We start from the raw sequence: 23,756 nt of genomic DNA on the forward strand, positions 1-23,756 counted from the left end.
CAAACGGTCCCCCCATCATCTCAGCCCACTTCCCCACGCACACCCCAGTGGGCTTGGCGGGGGGGGAAATCCCTTAGAAGGCACTGGTGGGTGATGTCCACGTCCCTGCTGAGGCCAGATTGCTGGGTGGGGGGCTGTGGTGCTGGGGCGCCGTGTCTCTTGGCAAGCATCAAGGCCAGCAGTAAGGCCACCTAAACCGGGCTTATCCTGCCCCCACAAGCCACCCTCCTTTAAGCGCGAGTGTTTTCCAAAACGTGAACATGGGATAGCTGCTCTGGGGATTCATTAGCTTGGCAGTATCACTATCTTGTGTGGTGATGTCTCTGCATGGCCAGGTGGGACAGATAACATTAAATCTGGTAACCAGAAATGCAGCCTGCATGCACAGAGGCGAGAAGCACGGGGCAGCAGAGATGCTGTTTCTGCCCAGCTCCAGGAAGAGAGGTCAGTGGAAGCTGGTGGATGTTGGGACCCGGTTGCTGCTCTAGTCTGCCAGGAGTGGCATGATCTGGGGACAAGGGGCTGGGAAATCCTGCATGGGGGTCAGGTTGCTGCTGGGGCGATGCTCAGGCTGATGGCAGGAGGTGTCAGGTCCCTGCCTGCACTGGACTGTGAGCGATGTGTTTGCCAGACCTCAGCTGCAGCCACCGGCCTTGGACAGAGCCACGCGCAGCCAAAGCACCCCCTCCCTTCCCAGTCACAGCTACATCCCCCGGGCCCGGCCAGGTGAGCTCCCTTCCGAACCCTCTTCACATACCCTGGGTTAGGCTCATGTCTGTAGGGTTTGTTTTCCAACCCTTGGGTCCTCCTCAAAGCACAGATGTCCCAGCTGGCTGCAGGACAGTGGGTGCTTGGTGGAGACATGCCGCCACACCCAGCTGTCCTGGGAATGCCCCAGGACACCCCAGTCATGCCAACTGCCGCATCTGGCAGGGGTCCCAGGTTATTGTCCGCGGTGCCCCTGTGTGCTGCAGAGATGCTCAGGGTTGCATGAGGGTTTCCCCCACAGGTGCTGAGACAGGCAGCTTTGCAAAATCCAGGTATCTGATCTCAAGCCCAATGCTCTGGGCACAGACCTGAGACCTTGGCATGGACAAGAGGATGTGATGCTCCATGGGACCCACTGCTCGGGATCCTGCTGGCCAACGTGTGGTGCCATTTCTATCCCTAATTCTCAGTGGAAGGATTCCTACGGCCGGTGCCTCACCACGTGGCTGGGCTCGGCCCCAGCCAACGGTGCTCATGGCAGGAGCCCTGTTAGAGCGTCAGCAGTGCCCTGGCAGGCTGTCAGCCTGCTCTGTGGCTTTCCAAGATTTGTGAGCAGCTGGGCATGTGGCATGCTGGGGACACTGGGCTGGGGTTTGGCAGGGGCTGCTACCTGCCCATGCTTTCACTGTCACCAAGGCTGGGCAGGAAGGTGTAGGCAGAGGTAGGTGACAGCACGGTGTGGGGCTTGCCATGGGGACAATGTTCGTTGCAGCCTTGTCATCTGCCTCCAGCAGAATAGATATCTCTTACAGTTTTCTTTCTTCATTGATTTCCTTGTCCTTTTGCTCCTGCCAGCTGTACAGGCAAATCCAGGATTTTGCTTCCAGAGGAAAGACTCTGCATTTCCTTTGCTCTTGAATTTGCTGGAGCTCTGTACTCATTAACTGCTTCTCAATTTTAACATGCACCTTTGGGACCAGCAAGCGTACTGGGAGAACTGAGGCAAGTGCCCATGCCTGGGCCAGTAACCACATCTTTAATCTGATGCTTTTTGACCTGCAGGAAGGTGGAGTTAGAGGGTTGCTGGGGCAGATACTGGGCCAAACCAAAGGGTTACTGGGACAGACATCCCATTTATGCTGATAGGAAACCCGAATAAACTCAGTGATTTCAATACGCTCTGAAAAAGCTGAGCTCCTCTGTGTTGTCCCTGTCACAAGTGACAGAGAGACCAACCTCTTTGCCCACCAGCTGAGTGGGGGCTGCAGAGCGGGGAGCTGAGCTGGATCCTGCAGCACTGACCCATCGGGGGTGAGTGGGGCTGGTGGTGAGGTGCGACCTGCTCTCCTGGGGAAGGCAGAGAAGGACCTGCTGAAACCATGCCATTTCCACCCTTGTGGTTTACAAGACTCTGCTGGATGAAAGCCTGAGTAACCTGGGCCTTGCTGTGGCAAGGGGTTGGACTACAGACCTCCGAAAGGTCCCTTCCAGCCTGAGTTATCCTGGGATGCCCTGATAGCATTCCCCCTCTCTGGAGGGAGCTTGCTGCTTGCCACAAGCCCAGACCCAGCTCCAAGGGTCTGGCCTGTTGCAGATGACTGCTGGTTCCCAGTCTCCCAAAATGCAGGCTGAGGCCACATCTGTTGCTAATGCTGAGTTTCAGATCTTACAATTTACTTTGAAGAAAATAAAAAAAGAAAAAAGTGGCTTTTCTAGACTTTATCTGGTGCTCAACCTCTCCCCAGAATGACGCTTCAGGCTGGGGGTCACTTTTGGGCTGCTTTTGGGAAGTTGTACCAGGAGTCCCTGTGCCCAAGGCTCCAACTGGGATGGTGGGAAGATGCTGGGGGCTTGTCCCAGCCCCAGGATGGGAGAAACAGAGTTCTGGCTCACCTACTCCGAAGGCAGGGCACTCCTCTGCAAACACAACGAGGCATGAGGCTCACCTCCTGCACCAGAGAGGAGACCAATAAGTAAGGGGGCACTGGAGAGAGCTGCTCAGTGCCCACCCAGATGGATGGGCCAGCTAAAATCCCCCATGGAGCCCATTGGTAGCAGTGTTTCTGCCTCACACCCCATGCACTGCCTGCAAGGGCTGAGCCTGCCCCAGCTCAGTGCATCCCAGGGAACCTCCAGCCCGGCTGTTGAGCCATGCTCCCTGTGGTTCTCAGTGCAGCAGCCACAGGAAGGTGCCAAAACCACCCTCTACCTCTCACCACCTCTGCGCTCCATGAAAAAGCTGAGCACGGAGGACCTGGGGATGGGGGCTGCCAGTCGCTCTTATTGGCTTTGGGCAGCACAGTCATCTCCTCCTTGGGAAGTCCCATCTGGCTCATGATGTCTCTGAATTTCTCCAACACCTGTGGTTTCACTTCAGTGTCCCTACTTGCAGGGACAGAGATGTGGCTGCAGCCTGGCTGAATGTCCCCAGATCTCCTCCTCCTCCCAAGGGAGGAGCACCAGGAGCACTTTGGGAGTCCCATGAAGCCCTGCCAGAACACTCAGCCTGCCAGCACCCCCAAAGCAGAGGACAACAAAGCTGGTGACGGGTCTGGAGAGCAGGTCTTATGAAGAGAGGCTGAGGGAACTGGGGTTGTTTATTCCGGAGAAGAGGAGTCTGAGGGGAGACCATATCACTCTCTACAACTACCTGAAAGGAGGTTGTAGTGAAGGGTGTGTTGGTCTCTTCTCCCAAGTCACTGGTGATAGAACAAGAGGAAATGGCCTCAAGCTACAGCAGAGAAAGTTTAGATTGGATATTAGGAAAAATTTCTTCACTGAAAGAGTGGTCAGGCACTGGCACAGGCTGCCCAGAGAGGTGGTGGAGTCACCATCCCTGGGGGTGTTCAAAAACCGTGTAGACGTGGCACTTGGGGACATGGTTTAGGAGGCACGGTGGTGTTGGGGTGACGGTTGAACTTGATGATCCTAGAGGTCTTTTCCAACCTTAATGATCCTATGATTCTATGAGAAACTGTCCAGCAGCTCCCGTCTCACTAGCAAGGGCTTGCTGGAGGGTCAGCCCCCAACACCCCTCATCTCCCTGGGCTTTACTGCTCCTTTTTATATTTCCTCTGACACTTACTGTACAGAAACAGCACTGAGATTGTCAGCCCCTGGTATTGCCAGTTGCGGAGGAGGATGGTGTAGCTGGCATAGTCTGTATTGACCAGGCCACTGCTGGTGAGATCTTTCCCTGCAGGAGAAAGTGGTGGGACATTTTACTTGTCATTTGTGGAGGGGATGAGCTCAGGGCATTACCTCCTGCCAGGATGCAGGCTGAGCCTCCCAGTTCCCAGAGCTCCTGGGGCTCCAGCAGCTCCTGGAGCAGCTGTGCACATCTTCTCACACATGTCCGGCCTGCCTGAGCCTTAGCCTGTACCCCTGCTCTGCAACCTCTACGTCTGAATCCCTCTACCCTACACACTCTGCACCTCTCCTTTACAACCCCCACACCCAGCACCCCTGCCCTGCACACAACATCCCCTACACCCTTCCTCTACACCCCACATACACAGCACCCCTCCATGGCACCCCTTGCACACCCCTTACCCCTCTTCATCTCCCACTGTACACCCTGCACCTCCTGTGCACCCAACTAAGTCCCTGAAGTCCCTCTCTCTGCCTACCCACTGGCCTCCAGATGGTGGCATCCCACCCATCCCCACCGCCTTCACCTTGGCATAGTGTGGGACCTCCTTGCATGCCAGCCTTGTTCCCAGGACCATCCGTGCCTCTCCCCCAGCTGTGGGACATGGTCACTTCCAGCCCTGGCTGGGATGTCTCCTTCTCAGGGTGATCCCATGGATCTGGGACCACCTGGGGCTACAGCCCTCTAAAAGCCATAGGTTCTTACCATTCCTGTGAGAAACATCACTTCTTTTCTCCAACCATCATTAGGGCTCCTAAACCCCGAAGAGCCTAAAGAATGCCGTTTATTTAATCTTGGGAACAAAGCACGCTATTAACAGCCCAAATCTACAAGCTTTATGATCTTACCCCTCCACAGGGGACTTGCTGGGACTCAATTGCACTAAGAGAGAGGTAGGGGTCCCCCAGCACTGCCTCACATGCTGGAGGCTGGGGGTCTCTCTGAGGATGCTTCTGGACAACCTCTCCCTGAATAAACCCAGTAGTGACCCGCACTGATGACTGGTGTCGCCCCGTTGTGCCTCACAGCAAAGGGACCTTTCTGCCCCAGGTGGCATCACCCCCAAATCCCAACTCCAGCATGCTCCACAGAGAGAGCCGGAGAGTTGGGAGGGGGCGTAGGGCTGGGCTCTTGGACAGGCCTCCCTATGCCCAGGTGGAGACGTTAACGGGGCAGCACTGTTATCTGAAGGGTTTGGTATGGGGAGCCCAGGGAGCATGGCATGGAAATCCCTAGCTCCCCATGATACATTTTGTGGTAGTACATGAAACTCCCACCTACACAGTGGGGAATAGCTCACATGGTTCTGGTGCCATGGTTCTGGTGGGGGCTTAAGTTCTGTTGCTGGGTCAGGTCCCATCTCCTCCCTCATGCTCCCTGGTACTTATGGGAGTTTGTGTATAGATCAGATTAATCAGGTTTTTTTAGGACCATCATCCTCTGCTCACATTCTGCAGTTCTGGAGAGCAAATAAAGACCACTGGACTCCAGCTGATGGTATGCAAAGCATTCCCAGTGGGCTTCCTCAAAAAGCAGCTCGAGAAGTCATTTTGTTGTTCCAGCCTAAGCAGCTTCTGGGGAGGTGTGAAGCTGCATCTGAGGCTTGAGCTCAGACAATTCCAATTAGAGACAAGGCATAATTAACAACGTCAGGGGAATGTTAAGATGTCCATCTCTCACCATCCTCTAACCAAGGCTGGACACCTTTCTAGGAGAAACAGGGTTGTCACCAAATTAATTGGGATGAATGCAGAGGTAGGATCCTCTAGCCAGTGCTAGACAAAAGAAGAATCTAATTTTCAGATCAGGTCTTTAAAGCATGTGAAGCCACATCAGACACCTCTGCTGAGAAGAAGCTTGGTTGATTTTGGCCTCTCTTCTCAGATATGCTCCCAGAATGAGGACTGAAGACAATCCTGCACTGGTAAGGACAGTTTAAATACAAAGATGTTTCTGCGTAATTTCTGTGATTTAGTGATGCTTCTCTAGTCCCTGACACTGCCCACTCGAAGGTGCTTTACAAATACCCGGTGATGAAGTAATTCTCTGACTCAGCCTGGAACCTGAAGGAACAACCTCCCTCATGGGCTGGAGGCCTTCCTGGCATAGCCCCTTGCTCCAGTTTTGCCAAACTAGGCTGTACCTCAAGTCCGAACTGGAAGCAGGAGCAGCAGCTGGACATCTCCTGCCTGGGCACAGAGCTCTGGCACAGCAGTCCCTCTGGTCTCACCTCCTGAAGTCTCCAGCCACATGGCAGGTGCTCCCAAGTCCACCGTATTTTTCTACAGCTGGTAGATCTTCATTCCAGGTTGGAGGCGAGAGACCAGCTCCTGACAACTGTGCTCTGTGCACACAATCAGCACACATGTGTCACCAGGATGGGAAGTAACAATGCCCCGGGACCCATGTAGTTCTTTCTACGTCTTACAAAGAACTCAAGAACCAACTGAGGTGAAGAGCAAGAAGGAGAGGAGAGCTGGGTGATACCATAGTGAATGAGTAGATTTGCACTCACACTTACCCAGGAATTAAACGTTTGATGATCATTTCACCATCACTGTGAAATCTGGTGCTCACAGACATCTTCCTGTTTTTCTTGAGGTTTTTGATCGAGCTGGAGTGGGAAGCTATGGTGATGGTACACCACTTCCCAGCAAGATAGAGAGAATTGCTCTGCACTGATTAATACAGAAAGCAATGAGAGATTCAGGGGTAGAGAAGGAACCCACCACTCCCTCCTCTGCCCAGGCTGTTGATGGGGTGGACAGGCATCTCCTCCGCCAGGTACAACAGCGGTAAGCCGTAAAGAGCTAACGCAATGCAAGATCCGCTTGGCCAAACCCAGGTACTCTGTGACCCTGACCAGCCCACTGGCTGCCCCACTAAGGCATTCTAGCACCCACACGTCATGTTGTTGAATGCTAGGAAACCTGAGGGGCTTTGATTTCCAGCAGGAACTGGGGTCCTTGCAAAAACAGGCAGGTGGGTTTTGTTTGATCTCTGCTCCCTCGGGGAGACCATGTCCAAGCAAGGCATCTTCCCCATCCTCCACCATGGGAAAACTCCCTCCAGCAGCACTACCTTCTCTCCATCAAAATATTCTTTCGGAGGGATTTTTCCTGGGCCTGAAGCATTGACAGAAGTATCAACTTCAGGAGCACAAAAATGACCTTCATCTTCAGCACAACTGTGAGAAAGACAAGCTGCGCAGGCAGCTCAGAGCACAGATCTCAGGGTCAATGGATGCAGATCCCTGCTCAGCGCAGTAGGGGAATCCTCTCCTGGCTGACTTCGCCCCGCCAGGTGCCCTTACACAATAGTTATGAGGCTCTGGAACCTGAGGGCCAGGAGGATGAAGATACAGTGATCCACCCAAGGGGTTGACTAGAGGGAACCAGTCAGCCCCACGCATTACAACGGTGTGCTGGTTTTGGCTGAGAAGGGGTCAATGCCCTTTCATGCACCAGCCTCTGGAAAAATTGAACGGTACAATGGACTGTTAAAAACTATGCTAAGAGCAATGGGGGGTGGAACATTCAAGCTCTGGGATACACATTTAGCAAAAGCCACGTGGTTAGTCAACACGAGGGGATCTGCCAGGTGAGCTGGCCCTGCCCAGTCAGAAATCCTACATACTGTGGAGGGGGACAGAGTCCCTGTAGTGCACGCAGAAAGTACGCTGGGCAACACAGTCTGGGTCCTCCCTGCCTCAGGCAAAGGCAAAGCCATTCGTGGGATTGCTTTTGCTCGAGGACCTGGGTGCACTTGGTGGGTGATGCGGGAGGATGGAGAAATCCAATGTGTGCCTCAAGGGGGTTTGATTTTGGGCGAAAACAGGCAATGAACTGAATGGCACAATGCAAACTGCTATATAATATTGTGTGTCACCTATGTGTTGTATCAATGATATCAGAGTACGAGCCTCCCAACCCATGGAAGATAAACTGTGAAACAAGTGAAGTGCAGCAGTGACGGAATGATGACTGACTCGGTATGCAGCAACCCAACGCCACACACACCACCTCTCCCACCCTCAAAGACTGATACAGCAGATGGAGCCCAGAGTCATGGACTGGGTGAACTCAGTGGAACTAAGGGAATGACCCCGACTGGCCAGTGGCATGTTCATCCCATACCATGTGACGCCATGACCAGTATATTAAGGGGGGGCAGTTGCGGCTTGGGGAGGTGCGGTGTCGGGTCGGCGGGCAGTGAGCGGCTGCCTCACGTGCGGTTTGTTTTGGCGGTTCACTCCCCCCCAGCCCCGGGTTTCGCGCCTCTCATTGTTCTCCTTTCCACTGCATTTTTGTTGGTTTTTTAAATTTTAATTATTAAACTGTTCTTATCCCAACCCACGAGCATTACCCTTCTGATTCTCTCCCCCATCTACCAGTGGGGGAGTGAGCAAGCGGCTGTGTGGGGCTGAGCTGCCGGCTAAACCATGACAAATGGCCACTGGTAAGAAAAAAAGAAGGGTAATTGTCGTAAGCGACTCCCTTCTGAGGGGAACAGAGGGCCCGATACGCTGACCAGACCCATCCCACAGGGAAGTCTGCTGCCTCCCTGGGGCAAGGGTAAGAGACATTACCAGAAAGCTCCCTAGGCTGGTAAAAGCATCCGATTATTATCTGCTAGTGGTTGTTCAGGTCGGCAGTGATGAGTTAGCTGAGAGGTGCAAAGACAATCAAAAGGGACTTTAGAGAATTGGGGTGATTACTTGAAGGATCAGGAGCGCAGGTAGTGTTTTCCTCCATCCCATCGGTAGCTGGGAGGCATACGGAAAGGAACAGGAAGTCCCATCTCATTAACACGTGGCTCAGAGGCTGGTGCCAGTGGTGGAATTTTGGTTTTATTGATCATGGGGCAGTTTACATGGCCCCAGGCCTGCTGGAGACAGATGGGGTTCACCTGTCGCAGAGGGGGAAAGGGTGCTGGCTCAGGAGTTAGCAGGCCTCGTTGAGATGCAAAGGGGGAAGGGGATAAAACCAGGCTTGCTAGGAATGAGCCTAGGGGTGGCATGCCTGTGTTGGAGAAGAGATCAATAGATCAACTGAAGTGCATTTACAGCAATGCACGCACCATGGGCAATAAATAGGAGGAGCTGGAAGCCATTGCGCGCCAGGGAAACTATGATGTGGTCGCCATCACGGAAACATGGTGGGATGACTTGCACAACTGGAGCACTGCAGTGGATGGCTACAAGCTCTTCAGAAGGGACAGGCAAGGAAGGAGAGGTGGAGCGGTAGCCTTGTATGTTAGAGAGTGTTTTGACTGTCTAGGACTCAATGACGGTAATGATAAGGTTGAGTGCTTATGGGTAAGGATCAGAGGAAGGCTAGTAAGGCAGATATCCTGGTGGGAGTCTGTTATAGACCACCCAACCAGGATGAGGAGACAGATGAAGTACTCTACAAGCAGTTGGCTGAAGTCTTACAATCTCTAGCCCTTGTTCTTGTGGGAGACTTCAACTTACCAGATACCTGCTGGAAATACAACACAGCAGAGAGAAAGCAGTCTCAGAGGATCGTGGAGAGTGTGGGAGATAACTCCTGATGCAGCTGGTAAGCGAGCCAACCAGGGGAGGTGCCCTGCTGGACCTGGTCTTTATGAACAGAGAAGGCCAGGTGGGTGATGTGGTGGTCGGAGGCTGTCTTGGGCTCAGTGACCATGACATGATAGAGTTCTCAATTCTTGGAAAAGTAAGGAAGGGGGTCAGCAAAACCACGACCCTGAACTTTAGAAGGGCAGACTTTGTTAAGGAGTCTGGTTAACATTGTTAACATTGTTAAGGAGTCTGGTTAACAGAGTCCCTTGGGAGGCAGTCCTGAAGGGCAAAGGAGTCCCTTCAGGACTTCCCTTCAGGAAGGCTGGATGTTACTAAAGAAGGAAGTCTCAAAGGCGTGGGAGCAGGCTGTCCCCATGGGCTGTAAGTTGAGCAGGTGGGGGAGAAGGCCGGCTTGGCTGAATAGGGAGCTTTGGCTGGAACTCAAGAAAAAAAGGAGAGCTTACTGCCTTTGGAAGAAGGAGCAGGTGACTCAGGAGGACTACAAGGATGTTGTGAGGTTAAGCAGGGAAAAGATTAGAAAGGCAAAGGCCCAGCTGGGACTTAAACTGGCCACCACCATTAAAGATAACAAAAAATATTTTTATAAATATATCAGTGACCAAAGAAGGGCCAGGGAGAACCTCCCTCCTTTGTTGGATATGGAAGGTAACCTCGCCAGGAAAGATGAGAAGGCTGAGGTACCTAATGCTTTCTTTGCCTCAGTCTTTAATAGTCAGACTGGTCATCCTCAGGGGTGTCAGGCCCCTGTGCTGGGAGATGGAGATGGTCCACAGAATGAAGTCCTGGTTGTTGAAGAGGTGGCAGTCACCGACCTGCTCCTTCACCTGGATGTTCACAAGTCCATGGGGCCGGATGGGATCCACCCGAGGATGCTGAGGAAGCTGGCAGAGGAGCTTGCCAAGACACTCTCCACCATTTATCAGCAGTCCTGGTCAACTGGGGAGGACCCAGATGACTGGAAACTAGCAAATGTGACGCCCCTCTACAAGAAGGGTCGGAAGGAGGACCTGGGGAACTACAGGCCTGTCAGCCTGACCTTGGTGCTGGGAAAGGTCATGGAGCAGATCATCTTGAATGCTGTTATGTGGCACATGTGAGACAATGAGGGGATCAGGCTCAGCCAGCATGGGTTTATGAAAGAGAGGTCCTGCCTCACTAACCTGGTCTCCTGTAAGGTCACCCGCTTAGTGGATGAGGGAAGGCTGTGGACGTTGTCTGCTTGGACTTTAGTAAGGCCTTTGACACTGTCTCCCACAGCACTCTCCTGGAGAAGCTGGCTGCTCACGGCTTGGACTAGTGCACTCTGCACTGGGTTAAAAGCTGGCTGGACGGCCAAGCCCAGAGAGTGGTGGTGAATGGAGTAAAACCCAGTTGGCGGCCAGTCACGAGTGGTGTTCCCCAGGGCTCAGTGTTGGGGCCGGTCCTGTTCAATATCTTCATTGATGATCTGGATGAGGGGGTTGAGTGCACCCTCAGCAAGTCTGCAGATGACACCAAGCTGGGTGGAAGCATCATTCTGCTGGAGGGCAGGATGGCCCTACAGAGGGACCTGGACAGGCTGGATCGTTGGGCTGGAGCCAACAGTATGAGATTCAACAAGGCCAGGTGCCGGGTCCTGCACTTGGGTCACAAGAACCCCAGGCAATGCTCCAGGCTTGGGGAAGAGGGGCTGGAGAGATGCTTGGAGGAAAAGGCCCTGGGGGTGCTGGCTGACAGCCGGCTGGGCATGAGCCAGCAGTGCCCAGGTGGCCAAGGAGGCCACCAGCCCCCGGGCTTGTGTCAGCCCTGGTGTGGCCAGCAGGAGCCGGGCAGGGATGGGGCCCCTGTGCTCGGCCCTGGGGAGGCCCCACCTTGAATGCTGGGCTCAGGTTTGGGCCCTTCGGGACAAGAAGGCCCTTGAGGGGCTGGAGCGTGTCCAGAGAAGGGCAGCGGGGCTGGGGCAGGGTCTGGAGCACAAGTGTGCTGGGGGGCGGCTGGGGGAGCTGGGGGGGTTTAGCCTGGAGAAGGGGAGGCTGAGGGGAGCCCTTCTCGCTCTCTACATCTACCTGAAAGGAGGTTGTAGTGAGGTGGGAGTCGGTCTCTTCTCCCTAGTAACAAGCGATAGGACGAGAGGAAACAGCCTCAAGCTGCGCCAGGGGAAGTTTAGGTTGATCATTAGAAAAAACTTCACCGAAAGGGTTGTCAGGCCCTGGCACAGGCTGCCCTGGGAGGTGGTTGAGTCTCCATCCCTGGAGGTATTTAAAAGAAGGGTAGACGTGGTGCTTGAGGATATGGTTTAGTGGTGGACTTGGCAGTGGTGGGTTGGAGGTTGGACTCGATGATCTTGGGGGTCTTTTCCAACCTTAACAATTCTATGATTCTATGATTCTATGAAAGCCTTCCCTCATCCCCTGTCTGTGTGATGGCCAGTGTCAAGATAACATCATTAGCTGGGTTTCTCCCTGCCTGCAGCTGAACAGTATGTTCCTACTGAGGTCTGAGCCAGAGTGATTCCCTCAGATCCTCTGTGAGACAGCAGGGAGAAGGGGGCAAAAATTCTCTGCCACCTTCAGCCCCACCGATGGTTTCTGTGGGGTCAAAGCAAGAGGCTCCAGAGTGATGGAGAGCCCCAAACGAGCTCCTTGGCACCCTGGGGTGCATCCCACCTGGTCCCAGGGGCTGCATATGTCCCATCTGCATAATTGGTCCTTATTTCATCCCCACATCTTCCTTTGCTGGATATAAAGTTTCACTTCCCCAGACTCTTTTTTGCTTGGATGTGGTGGTGTAAAGCAGTACTCCCCAAACCTTTTTAATTATGCACCCTTACTAATGAAAAACTTTTGAGCAACCACACCCAATATATGTATATTTATTCACAAATTATACACAGGTACATCATAAAACATACACAGTAATAGACACTTTTAAAAGGACAAGATAAAGATTAGATGAATACTATTTTTAAAATATTATTTTATTTTACTTTATTTATTAATGGTACCAAAAATACTTCTTCCTGCACCCCAATGGATTGTCTTTTGTACCCCCGGGACGCATGCGCCCTGCTTTGGAGACCTCTGCTCTAGAGAAAGCAGGGATCTCCCTGACAGATAAGCCTGATATGAAGGATATATATTTCTTTTATCCCTAGTGATGCTGCTGGTCTTTATAGCAAGCTCCATTGGCCCGTATCATGGTGTGGTCTGGCCCATCAGTGACACAAGGTCATGAAGACAGAGCACTGAGCACACTCAGGACTTGTGGTGCCTGACCCTTCCCTGCCACAGGGGTTCTCCATCCTCTTTCCCTGCCTGTCACCTCCAGAGGTGCATACCCTGCCAAATATGAAAGTAGCTACATGTGGCAGGAGCAGAAATGAAATGACAGGTTTCCCTGTGGGGAGAGCAGAGGGGTGGCAGACAGCTCTGGCTCACGTGCCCTGGCCACTGTGGGTGGAAAGAGATGTGAAATTTCCTATTTTATTTCCAAAGGAGACGCTGATTTTGTAGATATCCTAAAAACTGGGTTCCCCCACTGGCCCTGCCTTGTCCATGTGCTCTGGGAGGCCGTATGGCATCCTCACTCAAGCAGGATAAGGCACGTTGGGTTCCTACTGGGAAATCCTTGGCTTCATCAGGGACGTGGGTGTTTCCAATCACAGGAAACCAGTTCCCATAATTTCTGCTAAGTCAGAGTCTTACTTGTAAAGAAATCCCAACCCAGCATTCGGCCAAGGTCCAGGGAGGATGTGTTTCACTGTGCCTGTAGGAGTATCTTCGTGCATACACTGAGCAGTGGTCACAGAATCCTTTCATGTCCCTTTATTTATGACCACCAGGTAGCACCTTCCCAACTCCATGTGCTGCTGAGAGCCCCTGAACCTTTCCTGAAGGCACATCATGAACCAGGTTAATCTTCGCTCCCACCCATGCTCCTGCCTTATCACCACCATTTTGCATGTGGAAGCAGGTCTCTCTTCCCGGGATTAACTTTGACTCCTGAAACTACAAAGATCAATCCCTTGACAATGGTTTTCCTCCTTATGCATATTTTATTGCATTAAGGGAAAGACATCTGGCTCTGCAGCGTCTGCAAGTCCAGCCCAGGCAAGATTATCCACCACTTAACAGGAGATACAAACAGCTGTGCATTACTGCTGAGCATTACTGAGTGTTTCACCTCAGAAAGGGCTCTGCTTAGGAATAAAAGCCCTTCCAGAAAGCCTGACAAAGCTCTGGTGTAGATAAATGATTAAAAAAATAACGGTTACCGTGGGCACCGTCACATCAAAAGCAGTGTGTGGCAGCAAGTACAGCTTCTCTACCTGGGCAATATCTATTTCTTAGGAAAAAAGTTCCCAGAATTGCTTATTGGGAGAACTCCCATGGCCAAGCAGTTAGCAATTTTAAAAATCCCCTCCTAGTCTATTCAGGTCTCCAAAGGACGTGGTGTGCCATCTTTCTGCCATTGGTCCAAGAGAGTGAAGACCTCTGTAGTACTCCACACTGGGAGGACAGTACCTGGCCCCTGGGATGGGATGAGACACAGCTCACTGGCCTGGGGTCATACCTGCATGAGTTGGGCTTTCTGAAGCCAGCACTGTGAGTTTCAGACACAAAGGGAGACAATTCTGTGAATTAGGTACCCAGCTCGCAGGTCCCCAGTGGGCAATAATGGGTCTGAGCGTTGGATGCATTGGTGAGGCAGAGCAAGGAGCTGCTGGCTGTGTGTCCCCAGCACCACATGGCACTGCCCAACTAGGAGCCCCAGACTCCTTCATGTGTGCTGGGTCACTGAGAGTCGTATCCCTGCTGTGGGGAGGGTCGGGGTTGCTCAGCGGTGATGCCTGCACCCTTGGTGGACATCTGTAACACCCCCCTGTGCAGGGCTTTCCTGATGGCTCCTTTGACCTCACTGTTTCTCAAGCTGTAGATGATGGGGTTGAGCATGGGGGTCACAACGGCATACAGCAGGGTGAGGACCTCATCCATCTCCTTGGAGCTGCTGGAGTGAGGCACCAGGTATGCAATGGCCCCAGTGCCAAAGAACAGGGACACCACGGTCAGGTGGGAGGTGCAGGTAGCAAAGGCCCTCTGTGTTCCTGCTCCCTTCTGGAGGACAGCCCCAATGATATGAACGTACGACATGAGAGTAAGGAGGAAAGAGCCCATTGCAACAGTCCCAGCCAAAGCATACAAGGTGGCCTTGTTGAGGGGAGCATTAGGGCTGCAGGATGCCTTCAGCAAGAAGGGCATCTCGCAGAACAAGTGGTCAATCATGTTGGACCTGCAGAAGGGCAAGCGGGCTGTGAGGAAGGCCTGGACCAGGGATGAGAAGGAGCCGCTCAGCCACGCAATGGCCACTAAGCAGTGGCACATCTTCTTGCTCATGAATGCCGGGTAGTGGAGGGGGTGGCAGATGGCCAGGTACCGATCGTAGGCCATGGCAGCCAGGAGTATGCACTCGGAGCCCCCAAAGCAAAGGAAAAAGTAGATCTGTGTGATGCAGCCCACAAAGGAGATGGTCTTCTGCGGTGAGAAGGAGTCTCGAAGGATCTTAGGGAGAGTGACAGAGGAGTAGCAGATGTCCAGGAAGGCGAGGTGGCCCAGGAGGAAATACATGGGAGAGTGCAGGTGAGCATCCAGCCAGATAAGGGTCACGATGAGCAGGTTCCCCAGCACCGTCACCAGGTAAATGAGCAAGAAGCATAGGCAGAGCGTCACCTGTGCTCTGTAGGCACTTGAAAATCCCAAAAGAAGGAACACAGTGGGGCTGCTGAGGTTCCCCCACTGCAGGGATTTGGGGCTCATCTACAGGGAGAGCAGGAGGAGATAAGGAGAGGTAGAAAGGAGGTGAGTGCTCACCCCTGCCGTGGACATCACCAGCCCTCCACTCTGCTGTGCAGTGGGCTGAAGCCACGCCACTGCCCTGGCACTCCTCACACTTCGCTCCAGGGTCTTGGCAGGGGGGATACACCTGTGGGGGCAGGTGGCGAGTCACAGTCCATGGGTTTTCGATCCTCAAGGCGACCCCCAACTCTGTGTCACTTGAAGGACACCAGAGAGAGCTGGGACCTCACCACTGCAGTCATTAGGGGTCCCAGGGACTGTTAAATGAGAGTGGATGAGAGCAGCTCCTCTTGCCCCTCCAGGTTTCCCGGGCTGCAACTGGAGATTGGTCTAAAGATCCCACAAAATGTGACAGGTTGGACCCTGCCTGAACAGTTGATACCCTTCATGGGAGCAAATTGTGTTTACATCATTAGTGAAGATATAGAGATCTCCTGCTTCCCCTCTCCATCACAGATCGTGGGAGCAGATCTCAAAAAAAAAAAGAGAAATTTTTATAAAATACGGACAAAGAAGGTGTCTGCTAGCAAATACTGCACTGTGGATGTTAGCCTCATGTTCACACCTAGTAAGTAATGCAAGGGAGGGACCTCTGAGAGCCTGAGAGATCATAGGAGGACCAAAAAGGCATCTGAAGATGACTGTGCAGTTCAAACAGGCTTGAGGGTGGCAAGGGAAAGCAGAGACACTAGGCTGCAGGAAAAGGGAAAGACTCTGAATCTAACGAGAAACTGGAGCTCAGGAATAACGAAGATGAGATACAGAAGACTTTGAGTGTGAACCTAAAACTACTGAATCCATAGGAAGAGTAGTAAGGAGATGATCAGAGATTCATGCAAGCCTGCAAGAAGCTGTTGGTACTAACAGAGCTGTCACCAGGTCCTTCCAGAGAGAAGTGGAGCATCTGCCAGGAGCAAAGAGGAGGTGGGTGCCAGGCTGAGAAGACTTGAGCACCCTCAAATGACATTGCAAACTCCCTCCAAGAGGGAACAAGGACAACCCCACCATGCTGGGGATGTGCTCCACAACGCAGAGATTGAGGGATGGGCTGTGGATTTGCCCTGGCACCCAGCAGTTGGGGTGCATGCGTGAGCAGAGATGGAGGGAGGAGCAGTCAGCCCAAGGCTGGGTGTCACAGGAAGGGCTGGGGTGCTTGAGCAGCTGGGATCCTCCACAGATATACTCCTCTTAATACAAGGAGGCACACCAGCAGGGTGGGAGAAGCCTTCGGGGATCTGATGTCACACTTTGAACCATGAAGGGAATGGAGGTTGAAGGAAAGGCAAGTACTCTTCATGCTGGAAGAGCGGGAGCTGGTGAACCAGGGCATAACCACAGAGGGAAGGGAAGCACCTGTAGGGATAAGAGCAGCTGGGAGGGCAATATGGGCAGCAAAAGGCTGGTGTCTCTGGCTTAGGAAGAGCAGATGGTCCATAGGAAATAATATAAATGATTGTGGCCTCAGGCAAAGCTGGTGTGGAGGACTCAAATTACTACATGGAGCTGCTCATGGCAGCAGATGTTCCCAGAGATCAGAAGAATAGCTGGTGTGATCAGAGCAGAGGCAATGGAGAACACAGGAGGAGAGGAGGAAGGGTAGCACAGCACAAGACATTGAAAGGCACCATCGAAAGATCTTCCTGGATCTAAATTGCCTTGGGAAGGAGGGAAGGAAGGTCTGCTTGGCTGATGCTGGGAGCCTGTCACAGATCCCTCAGGCAGACTGGGGCAAGGATACAGCCCCAGGAGAGAAATTCTTCCAGGAAGAGTAACTCATTGGAGGGGTGGTGATGTTATAAATCACAGCCTTGTCTGTAATGGTCATTCCAGATATGATATCACACACATCTCTTCACCAGGTCACAGCATGAAGTGAGCTGATGGGTTTTTTTTTGTATCTGCTCCTGAAAAACAGGCTGTTTTTAGAAGAGCTGTCTGAGGAAATAACTTCAGCTAGAGTAGGCATGAGTCAATGCCATTTTGCGTAAATGGGAAGATCAATAGGAGCAGATTGGTGTCTGTGGCTGTGAACGAGCACAAATCAGGGCAAGTAAGGAGAGCTGGTTACTGCAGCTGGGCAGATTTGGGAAGTCAAGCATGCAAATAGAAAAGAGCTGGGATTTCATGAAAGCAAAGGTACAAAACCCAGCTAAAAACTCCTTCTCAATCACAAGGGAGAGGCTCATGGAGCAGGGCTTCTCCCCTAGCAAATGAACAATGTATATACACTGAGGAGGGTATTTGGAAAGAGTGGAAAGTCTGCAAGGAAAGAAAAGAGCCTGAAAAGCAGTAAGCACAGACTGCACTGAAAGATGAAGGAGTGCAGGGGGACTGTGAAAATTGCTTGTAGTGTTATGAGATTAATATATGCCCTTCAGCCACGTAGTTGAAGGACAGGCAGCCCTGCAGAGCTTCTCAGTTCAGTGCCCTGGAAGTCAGACATCACCCACTCCCTGTTTTCCAGGAGGACAATGACAATTTATGGCAAAGGGAGAGTGGCCAGTGACAACATGAGGGCACAGGGACAACATCAAGGAGGGAGGATAGTCTTCAGAGGTTTGCTGCATGTCATCACGGCTGCAGGCGGGGAGCGTGCCTGCACCTGAATTCAGGAAGAATGAATGCTCTGTCTCCTGCAGCAAGGGTACAAAGTGTCTTTGTGATGGGGCTATGTCCATTGGGAGAAGAGGAATCTGGCACCAGGCATTTGCAAGGCTTTAGGGGAAAGAAAAAGAAGGAAAACTAGGTAGGCACAGGAGCTCTGGGACTACAGAGCAGTCTTCCTTGGCTGGAGACCCAGTGGTCTGGTCAGTGCAGGGCAGTCATGAGTGTGGCACAGGATGCCAAACTGGCCATGGGGACAGCGGAAAGGTTTCCAGCCCATGTGGGAAATGCTGATGCTGTGGTATGTTAGGGACACCTTGTCAGGTGGTGTACAACAGGGAGCCCTTTCTAGGATGAGGAAGATAAGCCAGGCTGCCAGGATGCCTGGAGAGGGGAGAGTCCATTGGAGAGGACACAGTATGACATGGTCAGCCTGGAGAAGCAAAGCCAAGCAGGGAGACGGTTGCATCATCGGGGAGCAGAACCCTTCACTAGAGCATGCTGCTGTGGGTAACCCTGGCACAGGCAAGCCTGCAAGAGCTGGCAGCTTAAACCCAATTTCAAAAATGACTTTGACCCAGGAATTGTCTTCTTGATCTAATGTACCAGGGTTTGGACAAAGACCCAAGGTCTCACATGGTGCCTTCTCAGGAGGTTTTGGGCCCAAAGCGCTCACATCATGGGGCAAAGGCAGGAGGGATTTTGGTTCCTATATCTCTTTGTCACCACTGAAAACTTTCTCTTTACCTAAAATAAACCTGTTTTAAGTATAAGTAGATGTCCACAGAGCCTTTGCATTGCTTTAATGAAGCAGAGGTGGAAAACTACATGCCTGGTTCACCTGGAAGATGGCACACAGACAGACACGGCACAAGACCCCTTGGGGCGGGCACCCACACCCAGCTCCCTCCCTATGCCCAATGGCCTACCCAGAAATGGGGCCATACCAAGGATCTGGTGTCCCCAGAGCACACCACCAGAGTCTGGGCTACCAGAAAACCAGCTTGTCTTCTCTGGCACCAGTTGCCTTATGGGGAGGTGGAGGACACAGGAGGGATGAGGCACCGCAGACCGTGTGTGTGTCCCAGCAGTGCCCTCTAGCCCATGAATCAGGGAGGGAGGAAGTGTCAAAGGCATTGTGCAACCAGGATGCAAGTGGCATCTTCATTTCATTTTCTGATAACTGTAGGGGTTTGCAATTACATCTGCCAATCTCATAGTCATTAGCTGGATGATCAGCCAGTCGTTGGAAGTGTCTGTTTGCCTTTCTGCTAACTAAATTGCATTTGATTTGCAATCAAATCTAATATGGGACAAGTGAGCTCGAGGTAGACTTGGGAGCTGATAGGCACTACTCTGCGTGAAGCACAGGCCAACACCATGGTCTCACTGGGTTTGTAGAGCCGCATCCGTGGTGGACTGGGAACACTGACGGGAAACAGGCTGTGGCACAGGTGAACAAGGGACACATCTGCAGCCGGGCAGCGCCGTGTTTGCAGTAGGGGCAGGGCTCCTGCCATGCTGCGAGCAAGTGAGCTGCAGTGCTGTGAACTTTGAGACATGTACCAGGCACCCAGGTACTCATCTGGCTGCCAGGCCATGAGAAGGACAGCAAGGACGCCCATGTCTGCTGGTCGTGGAAGAAGGGCACAGAGCAGGGCAGGGCAGAACTGGCCTCACAGGACTTCAGCATAGGGCTGGCTCCTTCCCTCCTCTGTCCTATAGCTGTTCTGCCCTCAAGCACTCACCCCACATAGATGTCAGGGAAATCAGTGACCCAGTGCCTGCACAGCTTACCTTGAGAAGATGCTTTCTCTCTTCACACCAGATGTGTCTGGCAGCACCAGCGGTTTGGGACACCAGGGTGATTTCAATATACCTGGGAGGCACCTGGGAAAAGATCCCCTGTTACAGCAGAGTCCATAATTGCTCCGCACAGCCCCTCGGGCACAGTGCTTTGGGATGCTGAGGGAGCAGGGAAGCACACCATGAGGGAAAACAGTGTGCTGTGTCCTGTGCTCAATGCACAAGTTACTAGTGATAGGACAAGAAGAAATGGCCTCAAGCTGCATCAAGGGAGGTTTAGATTAGATATTAGGAAAAATTTCCTCACTGAAAGAGTGGTCAGACATTGGAACAGAGTGCCCAGAGAGGTGGTGGAGTCACCATTCCTGGAGATGTTCAAAAACCATGTAGATGTGGCACTTGGTAGATGGGACATGGTTTAGGAGACATGGTGGTGTTGGGTTGACGGTTGGACTTGACGATCTTAGAGTTTTTTCCCAACCTTAATGATTCTGTCATTCTATCATTCTATGATTCTATGCCTGACTGTGGACAGCCCCCTGAGGGGTCCTCCAGCAGCATTCCCACAAAGATGGCACTAAATCTCCAGAGGCCAGGACTGGGGGGCAGGTCTGAACTTGTCTTTGAACTTCTTAGCAGCTAGAGACACCCAGAGGGGTGGTCCGGTGGGGGAGCTGGAGTAGCACAGCAGGCTCTGCAGCCAAAGTGGCTCAGAGTCAGCCTTAAGCAAAAGCCTGAGTCCAGGAATATGTGAAAGTCTGGCTCTTCAGCTTTCATGCTTTCCTTTTCTAGCTTGTTTTCCTCACTTTTGCAACAGAGAATGTACTTCCTGGCTTTGCTGGAAAACTTTGGTTTCTTCTAGACAAGCTCATCTAGATTTAAGAGTGACTTAAGGGACTCTAGCAAGTGTAAGGTGTGTTGCTTCCCTGAACTGCTACTCAGAGACCTTCCACCTCTGTGAAATTTGGGAATCTGGAAATGAAGATTACCACCAGATGCACCAATCTGCAAAGGTCAGGGTGGGGGCCTAAAAGCATCCGCATCTTTTGGGAGGGGAAAGTGATGGAGACACTGGCCAGAAACAGGACCACCTGTCCCTGATGTGGCACTTTTCCCTGTCCCTCCAGCTCAACCCCTCTTCCCACTTTCAGCACACACAGGTGAATTTTGGAGCTTAAAATCTCCCTCCTTCTATTTCACCATAGCAGCCTCGGCCTTTAGCTGCTCTGCCCACAGAGGTCTGGCAGCAGCAGGCAGCTGGCAACAGGCAGCAGCGCAGGGTATGGCCACAGGGGCAGAGGAGGGAGGGCTGAGAGCACACGAGAATACGTGTTAGCAGTGGGCATCTTCCCTGGTATTGGCCACAATTATAATTGATTTACGGGTGGTCAATAATGAATAAATAATTTCTATGAGTGTTTGATGCTCAGCTGGCCATGTTCTGGTGGGTTCCTTGTTATCAGTCTTGTTTGCATAGCTCAATGGCCTGGAGAACCACAGGAGGATTTTGGTTGGAAGGCACACCAGGGTTCTCTGGTCCTGCCCCTGCTCAGAGCAGCACCAGCTCTAAAGTTAGATCAGGCTGCTCAGGGACTTGTCCACTTCAGTGTGGATACCTCCAAGGATGGGGAAGTACTCAGCCACATTTCTGGATGTGCTATGGTGCAGGACCACCTTCACGATGAAGAACTTTCTCCTTTTGTCCTACTGGAATTTGCTGTGTTGCAGCTCATGCATGTTGTCCTTCATCCTACCACTGAGCACTCCAGGATGAGTCTGGCTGCATCTTCTCCAGATCCTCTCCTAAGGCAGCCGAAGACCACAGCCAGATATCTCCTTCACCTTCTCTTCTGAAGGCTGGACCAGCCTGCCTCTCTGTCTCCTCTCATATGTGCTGTGTTCCAGGCTCTGACCAGCTTCGTATCCCCCACTGGGTCCACTGTGGTTTGTCTGTGGTTTGTCAGGACCTTTCTTGTACTGGGAAGCCCTAAACTGAACCCATCTCTCCCAGTGTGGTCTCACAAGTCCTCCCTCAAGCCGATGGCTGCCCTTCGCTAACCCACACCAGGATGCATCTGGCCGCCTTTGCTGCAAAGGCACTCTTCTGACTGATATTCAGCTTATTGCCCACTGGACATGCAGGGCTTTTCCTGCAATGCTGCCATCTCCTTGCAGGCCCAGTTTGCCCAGCTGCACAGGGTTAGACCAGGCCAGTGGCAGGACCTTGCATCTGCTTTGGCTGACTGTCAGGAGCTCTGTGCTACCCCATTCTGGGGACTGCTGTGGCCTTTCTGAATGGCAGCTCCAGCATAACAACCTGTCCCTGAAGCTCTGCTGTCCCCAAAGTTTGGACATTGTCCCTGATATTGGGCATTGCTGGGACTGATGCATCTTCACGCATTTCAGGAGATGCTGACCCTGGCAGCTTCAGAAGTTCCCAACCACATTGCTTCCCACCTTCAGGCCACCAAACACTTCCCATCAGCTGTGCTGGGTCAGCCAGTTATTGAGCCAGAGTATAAAATCACCTCCTGAGGTGATCCAAGTTGAAAATAGCCACACACTTTCAACAGCTGTCAACACTTGGAGGAAGCAGGAATGTGTGAAGCTAGTTGCATTTTGGGTGCCGGTGCCTCGTGAAGCTGTGGCCTGAAAGCACACCTGGCTGCCCCAGCAGCACTGAATTTTTTCCCTCACTTTTAATGGGTCTCAGTTGTGTCATTAAAGATTTCTGAACTTCTGCAGTCTTTATTTCTGAAAAGGCTCTAGGGGGCTTGTTGTGCCACTGCAATACCTGGGGACAGGCACTGTATTTGCCCCTTCCCAAACCAGGGAGTAAACCAGGGTTTATTCCTCTGTGGAGCTCAGACAAGCACAGAGGTGTCTACATGCAGTAACTGGCAATTTAGAGGTGACTCACTCCCAACCTATGAGAGTTCATATCCTTTATGCCTGTGATGCCCATCACCCAGAGCCCAGTGCGGGCTGGCCCTGAGGTTGGACGGTGGGGAAAGGCTCAGCTGGGCTGACACCCACCAGGTCCCACATCCAGTGGCACTTGGGGAACCCCATGGTCTCACTCTACACCATCCAAGACAGATGGACAAGACCTGGTGACTGTATGTCATTGGAGTGGCTCCTGCTGTGGTGATGGTGGTGCTGGCACCTGTCACATGCAACAGCCAGGACATCCAGGAGGCTCTAATGCATGGTTGCTCCTGGCATGGATGGGCACCCATGGGCTCCAGTTTCTGGAATGGCCAAGAGCTCACAGGTCCTTAAGCAGCAAGCAGGACCTGGCTCATGGGCTGAAATCAAAACACCATTCTTGTGACAGCCAGTACTATGCTTAGAATCAGAGACAATCTGATACAGTTGCATTTTATTTTTAAAAGGGGAAAAAAGTGGAAAGGCAAGAGGATTAAATACTACATATGGCACAGAGATTGTCTGGAAAGACCAGCTTAGCTTCACTCTGAGCACTTAAGCTGATAGTAGCAAATACAAACACTAAACCATGTTATAAAGGGAAAGCCCAAAGGGAAGTCGGTGTGATTAAATCAATTTAAAGAAGCGGATCAGAAGATGAATGTTCTCAAATTTGCTGAAGCTGCATCCACATGAAGGCAGTAAAATGACCCCTGCTAAGTTAACTGGCAACAACATAAGACAACAAAGATGACAAATTTGTCCCCTTGACTCTCTACTCTGAGGAATGACATCTGCACCTATATCTATTCCTTTCTTCAAAGGCCCTGGGATAATTTAACACTAGAAAATATTTGGCCGGTAGCCAGTCAAATTCAGAGTATTCAAAGAAAATAAGCTGGTAGAAAAGTGAAGAAACTCCATATCTGCCTTGGCTGAGGAGTTTGGTGGATCCCCAGGCTAGATCTTTGCTAACATGTGAAAGGATCTATCCTACCAATACAGAAGTACGCGAGTAGTAAGACAGAGGAGAAGACATTTCCAGTCAAAGTAAATCAGGTATGAAACTCAAACTTTTCACTGCAGCATGTTATCTGCTGTTTGGACTCACCTTTGCTTCTCCTAGTTTTCACCAGAAGACAAGAAGAAGAAAACATGCTGG

At 52.0% G+C, this 23,756-nt stretch overlaps 1 protein-coding gene across 1 annotated transcript; it reads right to left on the reverse strand.

Moving 5' to 3' along the window:
* Positions 1-14,197: 14,197 nt before the first annotated feature.
* On the reverse strand, positions 14,198-17,081 carry LOC142065682 (olfactory receptor 1E16-like). Its single transcript, XM_075112090.1, has 2 exons — positions 17,061-17,081; positions 14,198-15,196 (listed from the first exon to the last, which is right to left on the reverse strand). The coding sequence occupies exons 1-2, from the start codon at positions 17,079-17,081 to the stop codon at positions 14,198-14,200; spliced, it is 1,020 nt and encodes a 339-aa protein (XP_074968191.1).
* Between the last annotated feature and the right edge of the window lie 6,675 nt (positions 17,082-23,756).

Source organism: Phalacrocorax aristotelis, chromosome 17 (assembly GCF_949628215.1).
Source record: "Phalacrocorax aristotelis chromosome 17, bGulAri2.1, whole genome shotgun sequence".
Taxonomy (NCBI): Eukaryota; Metazoa; Chordata; class Aves; order Suliformes; family Phalacrocoracidae; genus Phalacrocorax; species Phalacrocorax aristotelis.

Bases quoted from the DNA above. Each gene is read 5' to 3' on its own strand.
- LOC142065682 (XM_075112090.1), bottom strand. From the start codon at position 17,081: ATGACCATTACAGACAAGGCT. The intron at 15,197-17,060 runs GTGATTTATAAC...AAATCCCTGCAG, and splicing joins TGACCATTACAGACAAGGCT to TGGGGGAACCTCAGCAGCCC.